Here is a 22,681-nt window from a genome sequence, read left to right as displayed (position 1 = left end):
ACCAACTCGATGGATGTGAGTCTGAGTGAACTCCGGGAGATGGTGATGGACAGGGAGGCATGGTGTGCTGCGATTCATGGGGTAGCAAAGAGTCGGACACGACTGAGCAACTGAACTGAACTGAACTGAACACTTCATTACGGGGGCTTCCCAGGTGCCGCTAGCGGTAAAGAACCTGCTTGCCAATGCAGAAGACTAAGTGACGTGGGTTCGATCTTTGGGTCAGGAAGATCCCCTGGAGAAAAGCATGGCAACCCACTTCATTATTCTTGCCTGGAGAATCCCATGGACAGAGGAGCCTGGTGGGCTATGGTCCATGGGGTCTCAAAGAGTCAGACACGACTTGGCGACTGAAAAACAACAACAACGACAACCACACTTCATTATAAGTTAAAGAAAATGGCAGTGTAGCAATGGGGGTGGGCAGTTTCTCTGATATGAGCAGCAGAGGCTAAAAGTAGAATCCATTGCTACAGAACTTATGCCATGATGGTTTTCATAAGATGTTTTGCCGGGATTGTTCTGTCAACTTTTAAGCTTTTTCAGCTTCCACAGGCTTGCTGTCTTATCAGAATCATAGGCTGCTTAAGTGGATACTCTGGAGAGCAGTGTAATTTCCTTGCACACATGGGTTTCAATTCTACCGAAACTTTACTAATAACTGCTGTTTCAGATACCACATCAATCAGTTAACTAACAAACACTTACTGAGATTCCATATTGATGTAAAAATATACAATAAAGGTAATGGAAATATAGGGACATAATAGGCACTTTTCAGAACGAATTTGGGAATTTGAAACCAGATTGTTGGTTACGATTTGCAGAGTTTATTTCACAGCATTAGTATCTGAAGATCAAATTATCTTGGATTAGCAGCTATGGTGGATCATCCTATTGTGCAATGCAGAAACTTGGGTTGAATTTGATCTTGCGTAAAATTCATGTAGCCATCAACTGAAAGAAGACAAATAGGCTGGTCGTGGATTGGCAATTTGGGCCTTTTTACTTATGTAATTTAGCCCAGTTTGTTTTCTTCATCTTCACCTTCATTGTGTATTCCCTGGGCTAAAAATGGCATATTTATGTGTGTTTAATTGTATATACTGTAGACTGAATTTTAAAAATAAAACTATTTAGACAAGACTACAGCCATGTAAACTTTCACAGCTGCAAAATGTTTCCTTGCTGCTGCTGCTGCTGCCAAGTCGCTTCAGTCGTGTCCGACTCTGTGCAACCCCACAGACGGCAGCCCACCAGTCTTACCCCTCTTTTTGTCACTCTCTCTTTCATATACATTGCATTTTCAATTTCTTTTCATAGTTTCTCTAGTATTCTAAAATTATATAGTATAGGGTCTGTCTGTTAATGACAAGTATAAACCTTGAACAATTCTGTGTAATAACTTTGACTTTAGACCTTTTATTCCCATTTCAAATATTAATTTTGGTTCACTTCTATTCAGTAGTATACACTGAATAGAAGTTATACAGTTATAGAACTGTGTATATATATATATATATATATAGAACTATACACATATAGTTCTACAGTTAACTTTGCTCTGTGTTGAACTCTGGTATTGAATGTTATGGTCAAATCTGGGTTTTGAAGCTTTCAAAGCAATGTGATAGGTACATTATTACATGTCCTTATGATGGCAGATCACTGCATAGTCAAGTGTTCCTGGAGAAAGAAACTGACCTCTTGGGACCAACAACACTTAGGTAAAATTATAAACTAATTTTAGACAAGAAAAAGAAAAACAAACACACAAGAGCATCAATTGCTGCCTTTTTTTTTTAATACAGTCCAAGCAGACAGAACTTTTATTAAACAGCAGATAGTGGGAGTGGGCCAACCTCGAGGGAGAGGCTAATTGCTGCCATTTGATATGAATTAGACAATGAATAAAATATGTTTTTCTGAAATGATAAGTGACATTCTAGATTTTCAAAAACTGGCCAGCTATGCCTGAAACAAATTAAAATATTGAATGAAATCTCTCTTCTCTCATAAGTGAGCTTGAATGAACTTTTCTCCTAAGCCATATTAATTTATAACAAAGGAAGCTAGTTTCAGTGAAGTTAAATGGCTTATAATAACAATAATTAAATATGTGTTAGCTGACATAAAATGCATTAGAGCAAATAGAGAGGTGAAAAGCACCTTTTGAAAAACATTTTAATCTGATTCATACTTATTACTTTAAAAAAACATGTAATTTCAAGGAATGGTCTCTAGAAAGGAAATGAACATTTTCAATTTTAATGTTATCATAAATATACATTAACAATTTTTAATTTTTCAAGGCCAATACACAGGAAGCCTTTATGAAAAATGTATCTAGTTTTGTTATGTGTTTACCATACATGTCTCTTTTTAGAAATACTTATTATCATAGCCTATAATGAGAGATTACTCAAAACAAATCATCTGCTTTGCTGATACATAGTTATCTAGAGCTGCTGGTGTTTGGTAGCTGTTATGGACTGAATTGCACGTCCCTAAATTCATAGGTTGAAGTTCTGACTCCCAATGCGACTGTCTTTGAAGATAGGGCCTTTAGGGCATTAAGGTTAAATGAGGTCATAAGGATGGACTCCTAATCTAATAGGATCCATGTCCTTAGAAGAGGCAAAGACACCAGATATCTCTCTCTCTTTCTCGTCTCCACTCCCCACTCATCCTCCCCAGCATAGAGGGAAGGTCATTTGAGGACAAAATGAGAAAATGGTTGTCTGCAACCCCAGGAAGAAAGTTCTCACCAAACACCAATCCTGACAGCAACTTGATCTTGGACTTCCAGCCTCCAGACAGTGAGTAAATAAACTTCTGTTGTTCAAGCTACCTAGGCTCTGGTATTTTGTTATGGCAGCCTGGGCAGACTAAGATAGTAGATAAAGGCACAATACAGACTTAAAAGGACTGTTCATTAAATAAAATTCTGAGTCTGCAGATTGGCAAGGTCTGATGTGATGCACAGCGTAGAGATAGCACCAGATTCATCTTGGGGAGCACGAAAATACCAGTTTTGAACAGAGGAGATATTTCCAGTTAAAGCATTACAACATAAGTAATTTGATGGTCATGACGCATCTACTTCACTCAGCTGGTCACTAAATTACAGATTCTAACAGTATTTCAAGAATTGCATAAGAGATTGAGAATTTGTAATTTCTATTATTGTTGATATTTCTATTGTAGAAATTTTATTATTTTCTCTCAAAGCAATTCAGATGTCTGGACTTAGTAAATGGAGCAATTCAAAGCAAAGGCTTGATACTCTTTTTTTTTTTTTTTTTTTTGCTTATTTGGCTGTGTTGGGTCTTAATTGCAGCACACAGGCTCTTTGTTGCATCATGCAGGATCTTTCATTGCAGCACTTGGGCTTAGTTGTTTTCTTTCTATTTTATTTATTTACTTGTTTATTTTGGCTATGCCACACAGCTTATGGGATCTTAGTTTCCTGATCAGGGATGAAACCCTGGCCCTCAGCACCAAAATCTTGGAGTCCTAACCACTGGACTACTAGAGAATTCCCATGATATATTACATTTAAAAATCAGAAATAAGGAAAATGACACTCAAAAAGAAGAGAGCAAAAGGGAGAGTGCAGATGAGAGGAAACTACAGAATGTATTGGTAGATTGTGCTAGGTCTTTTTTTCTCACCACCATGATCAACTCACAGTGAAAAGCATGCTTACTAGTAAATTTGTGCTTTAAAAATGAAAATATTTTATTGAAGCAGGTAGGCAGAATGATTAAAGAATGAGATCATAGGGGAGTATCTTTACCCCAAAATGGGTTTTACCCAAAACTGAGTCTAATCTCCTCGTTTTACAGGTGAGAACCTGAATGACCCAAGGAGACACTGGTAAAGTGTCAAGGACTGAGATGAGATCCCTGTCTCTGGTTACATAAATATAGGCTACACAATTTAGACACATGTTTTAAAAATGTGAACTCAATTATAATTTGTTACCATAGCCACTAATATTTAAACGTTCTCAGCCATTAATTAACCTAAACTAGGAATTATCCCTAGAGTTGAGCAGACTCCCCTAAAACCTTTTAACTTGGAAATCATCATGCTATTGGTGGGGGGACTATCAATATGATACTCAGGAAGCGTTTGTGGTTCTTACAGGCACCTCCTTCTCAACAGACCACTTGATTGAGGCATGAATGACATATCAAGAGCTATACATATTTAATGTATGCACCTTGAAGATCTTGGATATAAGAACATATCAGTGAAACCATCACCACAACCTATGCCATAAACATATCCATCACCTCCAAAAGCTTCCTCCTGCCTTCATTATTATTATTTTTTGTGATAAAGACATTTAATATAACATCTACTCTCTTAACCAATTCTTAAAAATTTTTTTGGCTGTGAGGGGTCTTTGCTGTGGTGCACAGGCTCTCTAGTTGTGATGCATCAGCTTAGTTGCCCTGGCACATGGGCTCTTAGTTTCCTGACCAGGGATCAAACCCGTGTCACCTGCATTGGAAGGCAGGTTCTTAATCACTGGAACACCAGGGAAATCAATTCTTAATTGTCAACACAGGCACTACACTGTCCAGTAGATCTCTAGGAATTTTTCATCTTGCATAACTGAAACTCTGTACCCTTTGACCACTTCTCTTCAGGCACTGAGCCTTCTAGCTTGGCTCCAGTTTCAATTTAACCAAGTATCAGAAGCTTATTTGTTTCATATTAACAAACAAAATATTTCAGATGTTAACTAGTAAAAAGACTTTACTTGGCTTTTCTGTCTTTTTTGGTCAGCCAAAAGGTTCACCAGTGTCTCTTCTTTCTTTACTTTGGTCTTACACTTAGTAGCAAAACAAAATGCTGCTGCTGCTGCTAAGTTGCTTCAGTCATGTCCAACTCTGTGAGACCCCATAGATGGTAGCCCACCAGGCTCCCCTGTCCCTGGGATTTTCCAGGCAAGAACACTGGAGTGGGTTGCCATTTCCTTCTCCAATGCATCAAAGTGAAAAGTGAAAGTGAAGTCTCTTAGTCATGTCCAGCTCTTAGCGACCCCGTGGACTGCAGCCTACCAGGCTTCTCTGTCCATGGGGTTTTCCAGGCAAAAGTACTGGAGTGGGGTGCCATTGTCCTCTCTGAAAGCACTGTCTTCTCCAAAAGCAAAACAGAATAGGGAGCACTTTATGCAGAAGACCTTAGAGAACACTGTAACTGCATTTTCCCTAATCAGTTTTATTGGATATTCCTCATTTGCTTCCTGTTTCATGTTCCATGATACCTTTAATTCCTAGATGTTTATTTATTAAGTTTTAGCCCACACATTTTAAAAGTCACTAATGGCTCTTCAGGAGATCCAACCAGTCCATTCTAAAGGAGATCAGGCCTGGGTGTTCTTTGGAAGGAATGATGCTAAAGCTGAAACTCCAGTACTTTGGCCACCTCATGCGAAGAGCTGACTCACTGGAAAAGACTCTGATGCTGGGAAGGATTGGGGGCAGGAGGAGAAGGGGACAACAGAGGATGAGACAGCTGGATGGTATCATCGACTCAATGGACGTGAGTCTGAGTGAACTCTGGGAGATGGTGATGGACAGGGAGGCCTGCGATTCATGGGGTCACAAAGTCAGACACGACTGAGAGACTGAACTGAACTGAACTGAATGGCTCTTCATGATCACATCCTTTATAAATCTTCTTGAGTATCTTATGCATCCCAAGACCATTCATGTAATCCAGTCCTGCTAGCAACTCAAAATAAGCAGCACTAGGACTTTCCTGGTGGTCCAGAGGTTATGAATCTGCACTTCCCTAGCCAGGGAACTAAGATCCCATATGCTTCACACTGCAGCTAAAAATAAATAAACAAGTAACACCAAAATGACTGAGAAGTTTGAGAAGTGAATCCTTAGTAAAGGATTATTAATTATTAACGTGATACGTACATGGTCAAGTTATACACATTGCTTGAGAGAAGACCTTGAAGAGATGTCTTCTCTTAAAGGATTTTCTAGTACTGCATTGGGTCCAAGTTCTAAATGTTGTATCAACAAGGGTAGGGGAGCCATAAAAGTTGTCTCCATTTTCCTGAACCATAACCTTAGGGGAGAAATGCTCTCACAGCACAAGCTTGGCTGTGTCCTCACAGTGTTGTAGCCCCCCAGCCCTAGGGAATCAGGCAGTAAAGACACCTTTCCTCTGAGAGAAGCTCACTGTCCTCATTTCCAGGAATGGTTATGGTCAGCAAAGCCGCTAATCTCACTGCCAAGAGGGAGGGAAGTCAAAGGGAGCCTCAAGTAACTTAGTACCAGGACATTCCAGGCTTTAAAATAGCTGCCTTTACCTCATGGGTCATTTGAAGAAATCTATACAGAACTTGAAAACAAGTTGTACTAGAACCTTACCCAACAGAAGCAAGATCCTGCCAGACATCTTTGCTCATTCCCTTTGTTTTTGTTTTCCAGAGTTTCTTCCTCAGTTTAACATTTTTCCTGCTTACTCACTCACTCCCTGGATGGTTTAATTCTCCTCTGGGTATAACCCAATATGCATAGTAGATACATGGATATGCAGTTTCCTTAGCTCCTCCTCTTCCCTTCCAGCCACCGCTAGGCTGTAGTATGGCGGCATCCACCTCCCCTGACACACATCCATCCACTGGCCCCTCACGTTCTCACTGTCCCTATCTGTTGAATGACTTTACCATCCACCTAGCCATTCCCACTAGAAACCTCAGTCATCTTGCCTAATTTGCTCATTTCTCTTCCCCCCAAAAGGTTGCCTTTCAAACAGGCATCAAGTCTGGCCACTTCTGTCTGTAGAATGTTTTTACAGTCCAGGGGCTTTGCAGGAAGTTTTTAGCTTGTCTCAGCCCAAAGTCTCTGTTTTCATTTATCTTCCACATCATTATCAATTATTCTTCCAGAACAAAAATCTGATTTTATTTCTCTCCTGTTTAGTAACATTTGATAGTTACCCACTGTCTCCTTAACAGTGTAGGACTCCTCTGGTGGTCCAGTGACTGAGACTCCATGCTCTCAGTATAGGGGGGCCGGGTTTCATCCCTGGTCAGGGAACTAGATCCCACACGCCGTAACTAAGACCCAGTGCAGCCAAATAATATATAAAATAGATAAATTTTTTTTAAAGTGTATACAACTCTGCTATGTCCCTTCACCCTTAATCAAAACTCATCTTTCTGCTAACCCGCTCTCTTGGTTCACTTATTGTTGTTGTTGTTCAGTTGTTCAGTTGTGTCTGACTCTGAGACCCCATGGACTGCAGCACGCCAGGCTTCCCTGCCCATCACCAACTCCCGGAACTTGCTCAAACTCATGTCCATTGAGTCAGTGATGCCATCCAACCATCTCATCCTCTGTCGCCCTCTTCTCCTTCTGCCCTCAAACTTTCCCAGCATCAGGGTCTTTTCCAATGAGTCGACTCTTCACATCAAGTGGCCAAAGGATTGGAGCATCGGCTTCCGCACCAATCCTTCCAATGAATATTCAGGATTGACTTTTTTTAGTATTGACTGGTTTGATCTCCTTGCTGTCCAAGGGACTCTCAAGAGTCTTCTCCAGTACCACAGTTTGAAAGCATCAATTCTCTGGTTACTCAGCCTTATAGCCAGCTTTCCCAACATCTTAGCCCAGAAGTGGTTTCTTAATGTGCTATCTAATTTTTCACTCTATTTCTTTTTCTGGGTTCTCAACATATTTTTTTTCTTCTCATTTAGGTCATGCTTTGTAAGTCTATGTTGAGGGTTTTATTTTACTATCTTATTTTATTATAATTACAAGAATATCAACCTTATCCAAGTCTGCTGTCTTGCCAGAAAGAGTTCTAAATCTGAAGTCCAGAATACTATCCAGTCTGCTGCTGCTGCTGCTGCTGCTAAGTCTATTCAGTCGTGTCTGACTCCGTGCGACCCCGTAGACGGCAGCCCCTTCCCTGGGATTCTCCAGGCAAGAACGCTGGAGTGGGTTGCCATTTCCTTCTCCAGTGCATAAAAGTGAAAAGTGAGAGTGAAGTCGCTCAGTCGTGTCCAACTCCTAGCAACCCCATGGACTGCAGGCTACCAGGCTTCTCCATCCATGGGATTTTCCGGGCAAGAGTACTGGAGTGGGCTAGTCTTGTACAATTTGGTTAGTGTTTCAGTCATGCACAATGTTGCTTTCCCAGGGTAAAGGAAATACTTGATCTACTCTTCGCACCAAAGCACTCATTTGTCATGAATTTCCTCTTCTAAAAGATATGGAATCAGGTGTCATGGAGGCTCATTTCCTGAGCAGAGAGAGAAGTACCTTGGACTTTAAAACCAATCCTTTAATGAGAACGCTTTCTATCCACCCATCCCCAAAACAAAGGTCAAAATTAACACTTTAATACTAAATTCTGGGTACTGTATTATTTTTGCAGATTTAGCACCTGGTAGAGGAAGCAAAGTACTCTACATTAAAAAAAAAATATTTCTGGGAAAAAGAATTACAGGCTCCTTAGTGGCAGCACATAGACAGCTGTATGAACATTATGCATATAAATGACTGTGATAGTGAGAACTACTGAGCTGACCTGATTCAAGAAGGCATATGTCCAACTCCATCAGCTTCCAGAAGCCATTCTTCCTGCTTCTCAACTCCCACAGGCAAAGCACTGAGAAGTCTGGGGAGAAGAATCACATTGACACACACAGTATCTGTAGGTATTTATCATAGCTGAGTGGTTAATTGCTACCATTACTCCATTAGCCTACTAGATTCAAGAAGAAAAATCAACCAACAAACATTTATTGACAAGGAAAGGTTGTATCACCACCGTACCATGTTAGAAACACAGTGGGAAGGCAAAAGAAGTTTAAAGACTGGAGGGGAAGATATATATTCAACAAATTATTACAGTTTATTAAATAAATTAAGAATACAATAAGTAAGAAATACAGGCTGCCAACAATGGAAAACCAACACATGAACGCATGCATGTGCATACACACAAAACAAAGCTTGAAATGAATCTACTTTTCTCTGCCTCAAGTGGCAGCTCTGTTAATTCACAAGTCATATAAATAGCAGCTTCTATATAGAATCTCTAGGTACCCCTTTTCTGTTGTTGTTTATAGCTGCCTATAAAAGCAAGCAAACATGAATGCTACTGATGTCACCAGGCAGGGTTGCTGCAGTAAATTTATTCAAAATGAGTAACTGTTATGGGTTCTGGTGTCAACCGACAAGCTATAGATGAATTTAAGAATTTGGATAAGCAATAGAGCACAGTGGCTGAAAGTAGGCCCCTGGAGCCGGACTGGCTTCTGTTCTATACTTATCTATACATACCTGAAAGATCCACTACTTACTAGCAGTGAAATCTCATACAATGCACCTGTAAAGTAAAGATAAACAATCTCAATAACAACCTCATCGGTTGTTATGAGAATTAAATGAGTTAATACTAGTAAAGCACTTAGCTCCTGTTACAGAGGAAGTGCTCTACAAATGTTACCTATTGTTTTTACTCAAACAAGGCCAGTTTTTTAGCCAGCTGAGCTCAGTAATACTGAATCACATAGACTCAAAGGAGATTATTGCAGGAGTATATCTTGTTAAGTTCATTAAGCATAGACAAGATCGTCCAGGAATTTAATTCCACATTTGTTGTCTCTAGGGCTGAGTTTTGCTTAGACTGAGAATGACAGTATTTTCTGATCTAGAATGTGACGTTACTCCAGTATTTTAACATATTCTAGTATGTTAATATGTGTAGTAGTTAAAAGCAGCAGTAGATATTCTTCATGTATATTAGCTTTCTTTAGACCAGAAATGTATTTTCAAAGAAAATACATTTTTGGGACTCCCCTGGTGGTCCAGTGGTTGAGACTTCCCCTTCCAATGAAGGGGGTGTGGGTTCAATCCCTGGTTGGGAAGCTAACATGCCACATAAAACAGAAGCAATACTGTAGCATTTCAATGAAGGCTTTAAAAATGATTCATACCAAAAAAAATTTTTTTTAATATATTTGTCTTATTATATGAATATATTCTGTCCAATTTAACCTAATTGTGACAAATGAAGGATAGAGATGATAGGGTATGAGATGCTGATGGAAGCTTTTACTATGTGGAACACCTTAGATTATAAATCTCTACCGTGCTATTAATAGTTATATCATCAACAACAGTTTTTCAGACTTTGTGCTTCACTCTGGAGCATCTTGAATTTCTTCATTGGGTAATCTAAAACCGAGTTATAATGTGGACACCAACTGCACACCTCATGTTACTTGAGTTCAGCCTCAAAATTGTAAACGAAAACAGAAAATATGCTCTCTCTCTCAAAGCTGTTACTATTAAAAAAACATAGTCAAATCAACAAAGTAGAATGAATATATATAACCATATATCTTTTAATTAACTTTGTTTTGCACTTTAAAAAAAACCCACAAAACCTCATTTTAAATTCTTAATTCTAATTCTAGTCTACTCAAATAGACTATAAAGGGAATACATACATAGTGCTTACCGCATTCCAGACGCTGTTCCAGTCATTAGTGAGTTCTGATTCTAATGAGAAAGCCGTATACAGTAGTTTCAGCCTTTCTATTACATACACAGTAACCTCAAGGAGAAGAAAACGAGGGCAAACAGCAAAGGGAAGTTCATATAGTCTATAGACCGGTGTTCTTTGCAAACCATTTATATCGGCACCCAATTTTATGAACTAAAAACCTTGTATAAATTTGTATTACTATTCTAGAAACAGAGGGGCTTATTCCTATTTTAGAGAGAGCTGGTTTTTCAGGGAGACTATGTTCCACTTGACTCCCCTAGTTGGTTCAGCGATAAAGAATCCACCTGCACTGCAGCAATGGTGGGGCTGAGGTGGGAGGAGGGCGGTTGTGTTTCAATCCCTGAGTTGGGAAGATCCCCTGGAGAAGGAAATGGCAACCCACTCCAGTATTCTTGCCCGGGAAATCTCATGGACAGAGGAGCCTGGCGGGCTACAGTCGACGGGGTCGCAGAGTCGGACACGACTTATCGACTATAAGGAACAACAAACGTTCCCTTGGTCTGCCTCTGATACCTATTAGCCAATGAAACCGTCCCCATTCTGCAACTGCGGGACAGAAGCAACGACGGGCAAGGAATAATACCCTTAAAGCATAGGTCAGTTGTCAGGACAGCCACGAGAACTGAGAGTCGCCGGAAGCGGGTTTTCCCCAGCGACCCCCGCGGGGACTGGGGGGCGGAGCACCTACGGGCTGCAGAAGGGGCGGAGCACGTTTCGGGCGAGGCTCTGGAGGCGGGGTCGTGGGGACTCGGGGGCGGGTCTCCCGGGGGCTGTGGCGGCGACCTCCAGGGACGCCGGGCGTGTACGCAGGCTCGGTGGGCCGCCGGGAGCGGCCAGCGTTCCACGGAGAGAACTGCTGACGGGTCACAGGCTGTGGGCACGATGAGACCCGGAGAGGAGCGGCCGGTGGAAGGGGGTGCCTGCGCCAGCGTCTCCGATCTGGAGCTGCTGAAGCTGCGCGCGGCGGAGTGCATCGACGCGGCGGCCGAGCGCCTGGGGGCCCTGAGCCGCTCCATCTGGAGCGAGCCCGAGCTGGCCTACGAGGAGCATCACGCCCACGGAGTGCTGACGCGCTTCTTCCAGAGCGAGACCCCGGCCGGGTCGTGGACCGTGCAGCCGCACTACCAGCTGGCCACGGCCTTCCGCGCCGAGTGGGGGTCGCCGAGGGGCTGGGCGGCGCAGCGCCCGCTGCACCTGGGCTTTCTATGCGAGTACGACGCGCTGCCCGGCATCGGGCACGCCTGCGGCCACAATCTGATCGCCGAGGTCGGGGCGGCGGCCGCCCTGGGCGTGAAGGGGGCCCTGGAGAGCCTCGCCGGACTGCCTCTGCCGGTGAAGGTGAGGTGGGACCGGGGAGTGGGGCTCTCTTTGCCTGCCCAGTCCGGGACCGACCGGAAAAGGGCGGCAGCTGGCGCTTCCCTTGCGCATCAGTCCCTTCCCACCCCGGGGCAGGTGTAAGAGACAGCGCTCGATGTCCTGGCCTTTGCTATACTGGGCAGAATCCCTGGATCAAAATCAGTAGTTCATGAGTTGCCGACCTAGCGACATTTTACAGATTTTTGCTTTTTCTCTCCTGTATGTGAAGTGAAGTCACTCAGTAGTGTCCGAGTCTTTGTGACCCCACGGACTGTAGCCTACCAGGCTTCTCCGTCCATGGGATTTTCCAGACAAGAGTAATAGAGTGGATTGCCATTTCCTCCTCCAGGGAATCTTCCCTACCCAGGGATCGAACCCAGGTCTCCCACATTGTAGGCAGATGCTTTTACCGTCTGAGCCAGGGAAGTCTCTCCTGTATAGTTGTAAACAATTGAGTCGACTTTCTCCCTTAGGAAAGAACCTTAGAACCAAGCCTGGTTTTCGTGATGGCTTATTTTTGGTAACGGGCAATCGCAATTGGCTGACAAGCTTGTGCAATCTCTAGAAGGAAGTAATTATTGTAGGGAGACCTGCAGACCCTCCTTGTTAGACTGCAAAAAAATTTTTTTTGTTTGTGGCAGTTCTAGAAGCTGTTGTGATTAGAATCATTGGAGTTTGGATAGGAAATGTTCAGCCATTAGAACTACAAAACCTCTAGAAGTATACAGAAAATGGGAGGAGAGTGACCATTAAGAATATAGATGAGTTGATCCTTAAGACTTAAGGTTTATTTCGCGATTTTAAGAAATTAATTCGAAATTAAACAGGGAAATGTTGTTTATGTTAGCTATAGGGCAAGTTTAATCTTGTGTTACTCTGTTTTTTTGTATATTCTTCATTCTGTGAGCTAAGATTCAGTCAGCACCATTCCGGTTAAGAGGAAGACTAGTGTTATATTTCATATTCTTTAGCTCATTTTTTTTCCAGCGTCAGTAACCTCTCTCTTTTATTCTAACAGTTCCATCTTTTGTGGCTTTTTCTGTTTAGCTGCTTTCTCTTTTCTGCCTCTGACTGGGCCTTTGTTTTTCATCCGGCTAGAATTTTGTTTTGTTTGGGGGAGGAGGTGTCCTTTGCTGTTGCATGAAACACTGGAGAGGTTTAGCTTTAACCAGGTTTATGAAAGGTTCAGAGATGTTAGCAAGATTTAACCTGAAAAGTCATCAGATTTCTTGAGTCAAAGGTTAAGAGTAAAAAGCAGCTTAATATAAGAGTTTGAATGCCTGGAAATATACACACTGATTTTGAACCATGCTGCTGCTAATTCGCTTCAGTTGTGTCCAACTCTGTGCGACCCCATAGATGGCAGCCTACCGGGCTCTCTGGTCCCTGGGATTCTCCAGGCAAGAATACTGGAGTGGGTTGCCATTTCCTTCTCCAGTGCAAGAAAGTGAAAGTGAAGTCGTGTCCAACTCCTAGTGATCCGGTGGACTGCAGCCTACCAGGCTCCTCCATCCATGGGACCTTCCCGGCAAGAGTACTGGAGTGGGTTGCCATTGCCTTCTCTTAATATAAGAGTTTGAATGCCTGGAAATATACACACTTCTGATTTTGAACCATAATACTCAGATTTAGAAGGTTACCTATCCTACCTGAAAATGGAGTTTATGTTGATTCTCTTTGCAAGCCAAGACTTTTTCCAACTTGTTTCATTGTGTTCTTATACGTGACCTTGAAAGTGTATTAGTTGTTTATAGATAAATTGTCTTTACTTTTAAAAATTGTTTGAAGAAGTTAAAGTTTAAATATCAAAGTAAAATGTTTATTCTGTAAAGTTCTCTTTTGTTTAATTAGGTGTTTGGTGACCAATAAATCTGCCTGGTTGAGCTGGTGGAATCGAATTAGTAAGTTTGTGTAACAGTTGGCCATTTCTAACTGTGGTATTAAGATTTATTTAATACTTTTCATAAAGGATTAATGTGTTAAGACCTTTTAAAGAGGTAGTTTAGTAAAGAAACAAGGTTCAGGCCTGAAGGTCAGGATATCTATCCCAGCTCTGCCTTAAGACTTGCTCTGTGACCTGGGGCAAGACGCCTCACTCCCTGCCTCAAAACCACCTTTCTTAAAATGATGACATGGATCTCTTACCTACCTCACAGGGTTGTTGTGAGGATAACTAGTAAGTAACTAGAAAGCTCCTTACAATAAAGTGATTATGAATCATTATATACATATACTAAAAGATAATCAAATAAAAGCTTTAAGAAATAAGTCCTAAATAATTTTGAGGGACTTAGTATATAGTACTTATCTTTTTTCATCTTTGACATTAGTTATATAAAATTGCGTTAAAGGATTGGGAAAAATTTCCTGTAGAGGTTTTAGTACATACTTTGCAATAAATTGGTATAATGATGTCAACTGCAAGTTTGTGATTAATTTAGCACCATAGATTTATGCTCACTGCATAATTTAAGAGTCAGAGAACAAAATCTCTCTTCATAGTTTGATGTAGATTGTGAATATATATGCAAGGAAATCTGACTGATATTTCCTACTAGGAATTTTTGTCCCTCTGACACAGGTATTTCTTTCTAGGTAATTGTCCTGGGAACCCCTGCAGAGGAAGATGGTGGTGGCAAAATTGATTTAATTGAAGCCGGGGCTTTCAAAAATTTTGATGTTGTTTTTATGGCCCATCCATCTCAAGAGAATGCTGCTTATCTACCTGATGTTGCTGAACATGAGTGAGTAATCAAGTTGAAAGAAACTTATTATTCATTTATTTTGGTATCTGAGTGCATCATTGAAGTGGTTTAAATTTTTACATCAGAAGTTTCAACCATAATAGTTAATGGTCCAGTCAGTAGTCTGGTTCCAAGGAGCCACTGCTCAGGTGCTTCAGGAAAACCTTACATTCTCTGCAGTAGCTAGAGAGTAATAGAGGGACCAACCCAGCAGGGCTAGTGATAGTTCAGTGCTAAGGATAGTTCAGTTATTCTACCTCTCTCTGCATCCCCTGTTTTCAGAGGGTATTTTAACTGTCCTGGTGTTTTTAGCCTTATCACCAGGAATTGGTGTTGTGACAGGAGGAAGAATCTTTCATCTTTGGTTTCAAGGATGATGTATAGTAGTACACCTCTGGAAAACCTTAGAGATTAGAAATCTCTGCCAATACCTCTGGCTAGAAGGGGCCAGTGACTGCAGGCAGGCTTCCCAGTCCATTAGCCTTCTAGGATTTAGGGTTAGGTAGGTTTATTGGCCTTGATCCTGAAGTCAGCCCTTTTGGCCCCAGGCCTTTTCTTAGTATCTGACTTCTTAAATTTTCATTGGCCATCTTTTAAGGTGGAAAGAGAACAAGAACAAAATTTTTTTTAAATTACTCATTTATTTATGCTAAAAATCTATAACAATAAATAAAGCACTGTGTCCCTATTACTCACCTTCCCCACATCCAGTCCTTTTCTAGAGATATATATTCTTCCAGAACTTTTAGGGTATATTTATAGCCATAAAATAGGTACATGTATAAATTAAATTTTAAAGGAGGATTTCCCCAAAAAAGATTCTTCTAAATATATTGTTGATCTTGCTCTTGCTTTTTAAATTAAACAATATGTCTTGAATATCATTCCATATCACTTTTTAAATATGTTTTTAAGCCTAAAATACTAATGCTAATATAAAACAAGCATTAGCATTTCTTTTCCTGTAGTTTAGTGCTTTAATTGTACATAGATTTGAATCCTAGAAAAAATAGTGCTAGAATCTTTTTCATAAAGGACATCCTTTTCCATTTTATAATATTTATCACCAGTTTTGTTACAATTGCAGTTTCTGGGTGATGGTGATAAGATATATACTGAGGAAATAACAAGTATCCTAAAATTTTTAAAATGTATTTTACTTGAATGGTTTTACTTGTTTTTGTTTTGCTAATTGAATGTTTGGAATCAGTAAAGAATTGTCATGAGCCTCCTGAATCTACTCATTAAAAAAAAAAAAATCTAAGTGACTTTTTATTAATTTACACATGGGTCCTATTATTCAGGCTTAAAAAGTATTATCTAAGCAAGTCATCTGTGTAAATAACTATTTAATATGCAATTGTTTCTCTAAATCTTCAGTTCAGTTCAGTCGCTCAGTCGTGTCCAACTCTTTGCGACCCCATGGACTGCAGCACGCCAGGCCTTCCTGTCCATCACCAACTTCCGGAGTTTACTCAGACTCATGTCCATTGAGTCAATGATGCCATCCAGCCATCTCATCCTCTGTCATCCCCTTCTCCTCCCGCCTTCAATCTTTCCCAGCATCAGGGTCTTTTCCAATGAGTCAGTGCTTCGCATCAGGTGGCCAAAGTACTGGAGTTTCAGCTTCAGCATCAGTCCTTCCAATGAATATTCAGGACTGATCTCCTTTAGGATGGACTGGTTGGATCTCCTTGCAGTCCAAAGGACTCTGAAGAGTCTTCTCCAACACCACAGTTCAAATGCATCAATTCTTTGGCGCTCAGCTTTCTTTATAGTTCAACTCTCACATCCACACATGACTACTGGAAAAACTATAGCTTTGACTAGATGGACCTTTGTTGGCAAAGTAATGTCTCTGCTATTTAATATGCTGTCTAGGTTGGTCATAACTTTCTTTCCAAGGAGTAAGCATCTTTTAATTTCATGGCTGCAGTAACCATCTGCAGTGATTTTGGAGTCCAAAAAAATAGTCTGTCACTGTTTCCCCATCTATTTGCCATGAAGTGATGGGACCAGATGCCATGATCTTCGTTTTCTGAATGTTTAACTTTAAGCCAACTTTTTCACTCTCCTCTTTCACTTTCATCAAGAGGCTCTTTAGTTCACTTTCTGCCAGAAGGGTGGTATCATCTGCATATCTGAGGTTATTGATATTTCCTCCAGCACCTTGATTCCAGCTTGTGCTTCATCCAGCCCAGCGTTTCTCATGATGTACTCTGCATATAAGTTAAATAAGCAGGGTGACAATATACAGCCTTGATGTACTCCTTTCCCGATTTGGAACCAGTCTGTTGTTCCATGTCCAGTTCTAACTGTTGCTTCCTTACCTGCATACAGATTTCTCAAGAGGCAGGTCAGGTGGTCTGGTATTCCCATCTCTTTCAGAATTTTCCATAGTTTATTGTGATCCACACAGTCAAAGGCTTTGGCATAGTCAATAAAGCAGAAATAGATGTTTTTCTGAAACTCTCTTGCTTTGTCGATGATCTAGTGGATGTTGGCAATTTGATCTCTGGTTCCTCTGCCTTTTCTAAAACCAGCTTGCATATCTGGAAGTTCACGGTTCACGTATTACTGAAGCCTGGCTTGGAGAATTTTGAGCATTACTTTACTAGCATGTGAGATGAGTGCAATTGTGCAGTAGTTTGAGCATTCTTTGGCATTGCCTTTCTTTGGGACTGGAATGAAAACTGACCTTTCCCAGTTCTGCGGCCACTGCTGAGTTTTCCAAATTTGCTGGCATATTGAGTGCAGCACTTTCACAGCATCATCTTTCAGGATTTGAAATAGCTCATCTGGAATTCCATCATCTCCACTAGCTTTGTTCATAGTGATGCTTTCTAAGGCCCACTTGACTTCACATTCCAGGATATCTGGCTCTAGGTTGGTGATCACACCATTGTGATTATCTGGGTCGTGAAGGTCTTTTTTGTATAGTTCTTCTGTGTATTCTTGCCACCTCTTTTTATTATCTTCTGCCTCTGTTAGGTCCATACCATTTCTGTCCTTTATTGTGCCCATCTTTGCATGAAATGTTCCCTTGGTATCTCTGATTTTCTTGAAGAAATCTCTAGACTTTCCCATTCTGTTGTTTTCCTCTGTTTCTTTGCATTGATCACTGAGGAAGGCTTTCTTATCTCTCCTTGCTATTCTTTGGAATTCTGCATTCAGATGGGTTTATCTTTCCTTTTCTCCTTTGCCTTTTGCTTTTCTTCTATTCACAGCTATTTGTAAGGTCTCCTCAGAGGACCGTTTTGCCTTTTTGCATTTCTTTTCCTTGGGAATAGTCTTGATCCCTGCCTCCTGTACAGTGTCACAAACCTCCGTCCATAGTTCTTCAGGCCCTCTGTCTATAAGATCTAATCCTTTGAAATTTGTTTTTTATTGTATCTGAGTAGTTAGACTAGCGTGAGAACTATTTGAAAGTGAGAAAACAGTGTATAACATTTTAAGGCATTAGTGATATGGGTATTCTGGAACATTAATAAAGTATTGATCAGGAACAGCTGACTTAAAGCAAGAGTATTTTATAACTGAGTTTAATCTGATTTTTAGAGGTTTTCTTAACGCATTTCAAATATTATATCCTGGGAATTCTCTGGCAGTCCACTGGTTAGAACTCTGTGCACTCACTGCTAAGGGCACAGAATTTGATACCTACTCAGAGAGCTAAAAATCCATAAGCTGGGTGGCTCTGCAAAAAAAAAAAAAAAAAAGTAAAAATAGAAACACACACACACACACAAAGTGACCTTTTTGTCTTTCCTTGACCTTTCCCCGCCCCTAAGACAGAATTATCTGAGTTTCTGCAGACCTTTGATACAGAACTGTCACAATACAGTGTAGAAGACAGGAGCCATCTTTTTTTGCAATACCAGCACTTAATACAGTATTGGATTGTTTATTTAAATTTAATGGTGTACAGATTTAATTTGAAGAGGAGTTTGACCAAAATTCTTTTTTGGACTGCCTTCTTTATGTTAATTCCTATATTGCATATAAATTAAAACTAAGATATGTAAATTGATACATTATTGCTATAAATAATTTGCAAATAAAAATTCCAGCAGTATGAATTAATTTTGAATAATAATTGGATTTTCTTTGTTTAGTGATATTGAAAAAAGTAATTCCTAATGATGTTTTATTTCCTAGTGTGACTGTGAAGTACTATGGTAAAGCATCTCATGCTGCTGCTTATCCCTGGGAAGGGCTGAATGCGTTAGATGCTGCTGTCCTCGCTTACAACAATCTGTCTGTGTTAAGACAGCAACTGAAACCATCGTGGAGAGTTCATGGTACAAATGTCAGATACTTTGGGTAATAGATGGTGCTTAATATATTTGAGTGCAATACAATTCTTAATAGACTATTTGATGAAAAAAATTGGGGTTTAAAATAAATACATAAATTTTTTAAAATGTAAAAAAAACTTGGGAACATTTTATGTACTTATGAATATTCAAAAATTTTTTTAACATTTTCAGAAATTCCTGGGGCAGGATAGTAGATGTTTGTTTACATGTGATTAAGATTATTTGTACATAAATAGAATGGTCATTTTGAGTGTTAGAACTGATGTTTTTATGTAAGGATATATGTTCTTTCTGTTGGTATTTGAAAGTTAGAACTTGATTTCCCAGTTATCCTGTTTCTTGATAACAAAATTTCATTGTTTTCTCATTTAAAAAAAATTGATGGTTACTGGTTTTATATATTCAAGTGCTGTTAATCCTAAGTAAAAGTATTATGCATAATTTAAAATTATGTGCAGCACCTTAATGTAAATACAGTAATAAAGTACTGTCTTGAAGTTGCAGATTTATTTTTTAGTTTATTTCATTATGCTTTGGGAAATTATTTTACTTCAAATCTCTTCTTTACCTGATTTTGCTGTACTCTAAAATTAATTCGTAACTGCACTTTTACCAATTTTCTACTTTAGTTTCTTTGAAAGGACCAAACGTGAATATGTAAAAATACTTTTTAAAAAAAGCAGGTCATAAAATATTAGGCTTTGTTTATTTATTTTAGTTATTATTTTGAATGGATACATCTTCCTTCTCAGTGTAGTTCCAAATAAATGCATTTGTTTTGACAGTTGAGAGTATACTTTGTGATCTTTGATTTGTATTGGTTTCTTATTGACATAAAAATATTCTCAAATATTTCCCCAGAGCCAAATGCCATTTAAAGCAGGATTCCTCAGATATGAGGGTAATTATAGAACCTCATACCATTGGGGTTTTTCCTTATGTCAAAAGTTTAGCAAAATATACAACTGTAAGAAAGCCCACTGAAATAAAAGTCTCTTTCAGAAGGCTAACAATACTTGTAAAAAATTTCTGACAGTTTCTTTTTAGTCAAGAATCATAATTTATTAACATCATGTAAATTCCTCAGGCTAAAGTACATATACAGTTATTTTATTTTTCCTATTAGCCAGTAAGTATCACACTATGCATAGAAACTTGTATAACATCAAAATCTTGATTGGTGTATATGTGAAGGTAATAAGTTTAAACTATTTTTCCCTATATATGTTTTGGCTGAAAAACTTTATGGCTGTATTTAAACTAAAGGAATGGTCTCCAAGCTCCAAGTTCAATTCCAGTAATTTGGTTCTTTTTATAGGTATAATAAAAAATGGTGGTGTAAAACCCAATATCATTCCCTCTTATTCTGAGTTAATCTATTACTTCCGTGCACCCTCAATGAAAGAACTTCCAGTTTTGACCAAAAAGGCAGAAGATTGCTTCAGAGCTGCAGCTTTGGCTACTGGGTGCACAGTAAGAACTTTTAAGAGTTAATCTAAGTTATAATCAGAAGTATATATGTGGGCTGGGACTGTTTATATTAAGTTACATTAGAACCTAATTTTGCCTTTCTTTCATTTGGCAGTGTCTTGAATATGCTAAAATCAGTTGATTTGAAAGTCTTTCATTCTTATTTATTTTACTTGGTGTTCGCATAGGGAAGATCACAGTTGTCTTATCACACAGGACTTAGAATAACTGGTATTGCTGAGCTAGAATCCCTGCCTTTCTGCAAGTTATATTTTTCCTTATTGGCAGTTATGCTTTTAGAATTGCTCTATATAGTTGCTATGAAGGCAACTTTACGGCAAAATCAGCCAAAACTATCTTTTGTTTTTATTCCTCCTGTCACGGTTATTGCTTTTGATATCATATTTTACACCCTTTTCTTTTGTGTGTCCCTTAACTCCTTATTATAGTTACAGATGATTTTGCTACTTTTGTCTTTTAACCTTCCTACTAGCTTTAAAGTGGTTGATCTACTACTTTTACCATGTATTGACCTTTGGCAATGAGATTTTTCCTTTTGTAATTTTCATATTTTTAGTCATGGCCTTTTTTTTTTTTCTTAAACAGTCCTTCAGACATTTCTTAGAAAGTTGGGGCTTTGTGATACTGAACTCTTAGCTTTTGCTTGTCTGTGAAACTTTTTATCTCTGCTTCAAATCTGAATGAAAGCTTGGTCAGGAGAGTATTCTTAGTTGTAGGTTTTCCCTTCCATCACTTTAAGTATATTGTGCTACTCCCTCTGGCCTGCAGAGTTTCTGCTGAAAAGTCAGCTGATAGCCTTATGGGAATTCCCTTGTAGGTAACTTGTTGCTTTTTTCTTTTGCTTTTTAACATTCTGTCTTCAACTTTAATTTTTGCTGTTTAATGACAGCATGGTCCTTTTCGGGATGATCCTGTTTGGTATTCTCTGTGTTTGCTGGACTAGATGTCTGTTTACTTTCCCAGATTAGGGAAGTTTTTAGCTATTATGTCTTCAAGTGTGTTCTCTTCTCCGTTCTCTCTCTCTTCTCCTTTTGGAATCCCTATAATACAAATGTTAATACTCTTGATGTTGTCCCAAAGAGTTCTTAAACCGTCTTAATTTTTAAAAATTCATTTTTCTTTTTTCTTTTCAGCTTAAGTGATTATCACTACTTTGTCTTCCACTTTGCTCATCCGTTACTCTGTTATCATTTAACCTACTGTTGATTTCTTCTAGTGTATTTCTTATTTCAATTACTGTATTCTTTAGCTCTGTGTAGTTCTTTTTTATATTTTCCAACTCTTTGTTTAAAACTTCTCATTCTGTTCATCCATTCTTCTCCTGAGTTCCTTGAGCATCTTTTGATTATTATTTTAAATATCTTATCAGACAGATTGTTTATCTCCTTTTATATTTAAATAGTCTTTTAATAATTTTTATGTTTTGGCTGACTTATAGTATCTGTTGGGCTTCCCTGGTAGCTCAGCTCATAAAGAATCCACCTGCAATGCGGGAAACCTGGGTTCAGTCCCTGGGTTGGGAAGATCCCCTGGAGAAGGGAACAGCTACCAACTCCAGTATTCTGGCCTGGAGAATTCCTTGGAGTCGCAAAGAATCAGACACAACTGTGCAACTTAGTATGTTTAGATTTTCATTGTTTCTAACTTAGATGTTGCTAAGAGTAGAATAATTATTATCTCTGCCATTTAATGGTTTTTGCTAATGTTATTGGAATTATCTTTAGTTTGTGGGAATATTGCCCGTTTTTTATTTAATAAAATCTAAATCTGTAAATCCTCTTAACTGGGCACATGTAAACTGCTTCTGTATCTTAATGCACTGAAATTAATAAAAGAGGACCATAGTCCACCCCTGCACAGTGTGGATCTTCTGTCTTTCTCTTAAAGTACTTTATACCTTTCAGGCCAGGTAGTGGTGTCGGTGCCAGTTTGTATACTACTGCTGCTGCTAAGTCGCTTCAGTCGTGCCCGACTCTGTGCGACCCCACAGACGGCCGCCCACCAGGCTCCCCCGTCCCTGGGATGCTCCAGGCAAGAACACTGGAGTGGGTTGCCATTTCCTTCTCTAATGCAGAAAAGTGAAAGTGAAGTCGCTCAGTCGTGTCCGACTCTTAGCGACCCCATGGACTGCAGCCTTCCAGGCTCCTCTGTCCATGGGATTTTCCAGGCTGAAAATTAGTAAATCTTGCTTTGTCTTTTAAGGGCTGTAGC

The 22,681-nt window shown here is 39.5% G+C and overlaps 1 protein-coding gene and 1 long non-coding RNA gene across 2 annotated transcripts in view; one reads left to right on the top strand and one right to left on the bottom strand.

Annotated features, from left to right (window-relative positions):
• Positions 1-438: 438 nt before the first annotated feature.
• LOC120862731 lies at positions 439-11,229 on the bottom strand. Its single transcript, XR_005720834.1, has 4 exons — positions 11,144-11,229; positions 10,502-10,553; positions 8,572-8,661; positions 439-957 (listed from the first exon to the last, which is right to left on the bottom strand). It is a non-coding gene; the product is annotated as an uncharacterized LOC120862731 (long non-coding RNA).
• A 109-nt stretch (positions 11,230-11,338) lies between these two features.
• The window catches only part of PM20D2 (peptidase M20 domain containing 2), an 18,064-nt gene continuing 6,721 nt past the window's right edge, over positions 11,339-22,681 (top strand). Inside the window, exons 1-4 of the mRNA XM_040238809.1 lie at positions 11,339-11,898; positions 14,512-14,660; positions 18,819-18,961; positions 20,298-20,452. Of these exons, the coding sequence (XP_040094743.1) occupies positions 11,443-11,898; positions 14,512-14,660; positions 18,819-18,961; positions 20,298-20,452 (903 nt within the window). The 5' untranslated portion in view covers positions 11,339-11,442. The remainder of the gene's footprint in view (positions 11,899-14,511; positions 14,661-18,818; positions 18,962-20,297; positions 20,453-22,681) is intronic.

The sequence above is a fragment of the Oryx dammah genome, unplaced genomic scaffold (assembly GCF_014754425.2).
Source record: "Oryx dammah isolate SB20612 unplaced genomic scaffold, SCBI_Odam_1.1 HiC_scaffold_4, whole genome shotgun sequence".
Taxonomy (NCBI): domain Eukaryota; kingdom Metazoa; phylum Chordata; class Mammalia; order Artiodactyla; family Bovidae; genus Oryx; species Oryx dammah.
The sequence above is the reverse complement of the archived record's forward strand: the minus strand, read 5'-3'. Positions and strand labels throughout refer to the sequence as shown.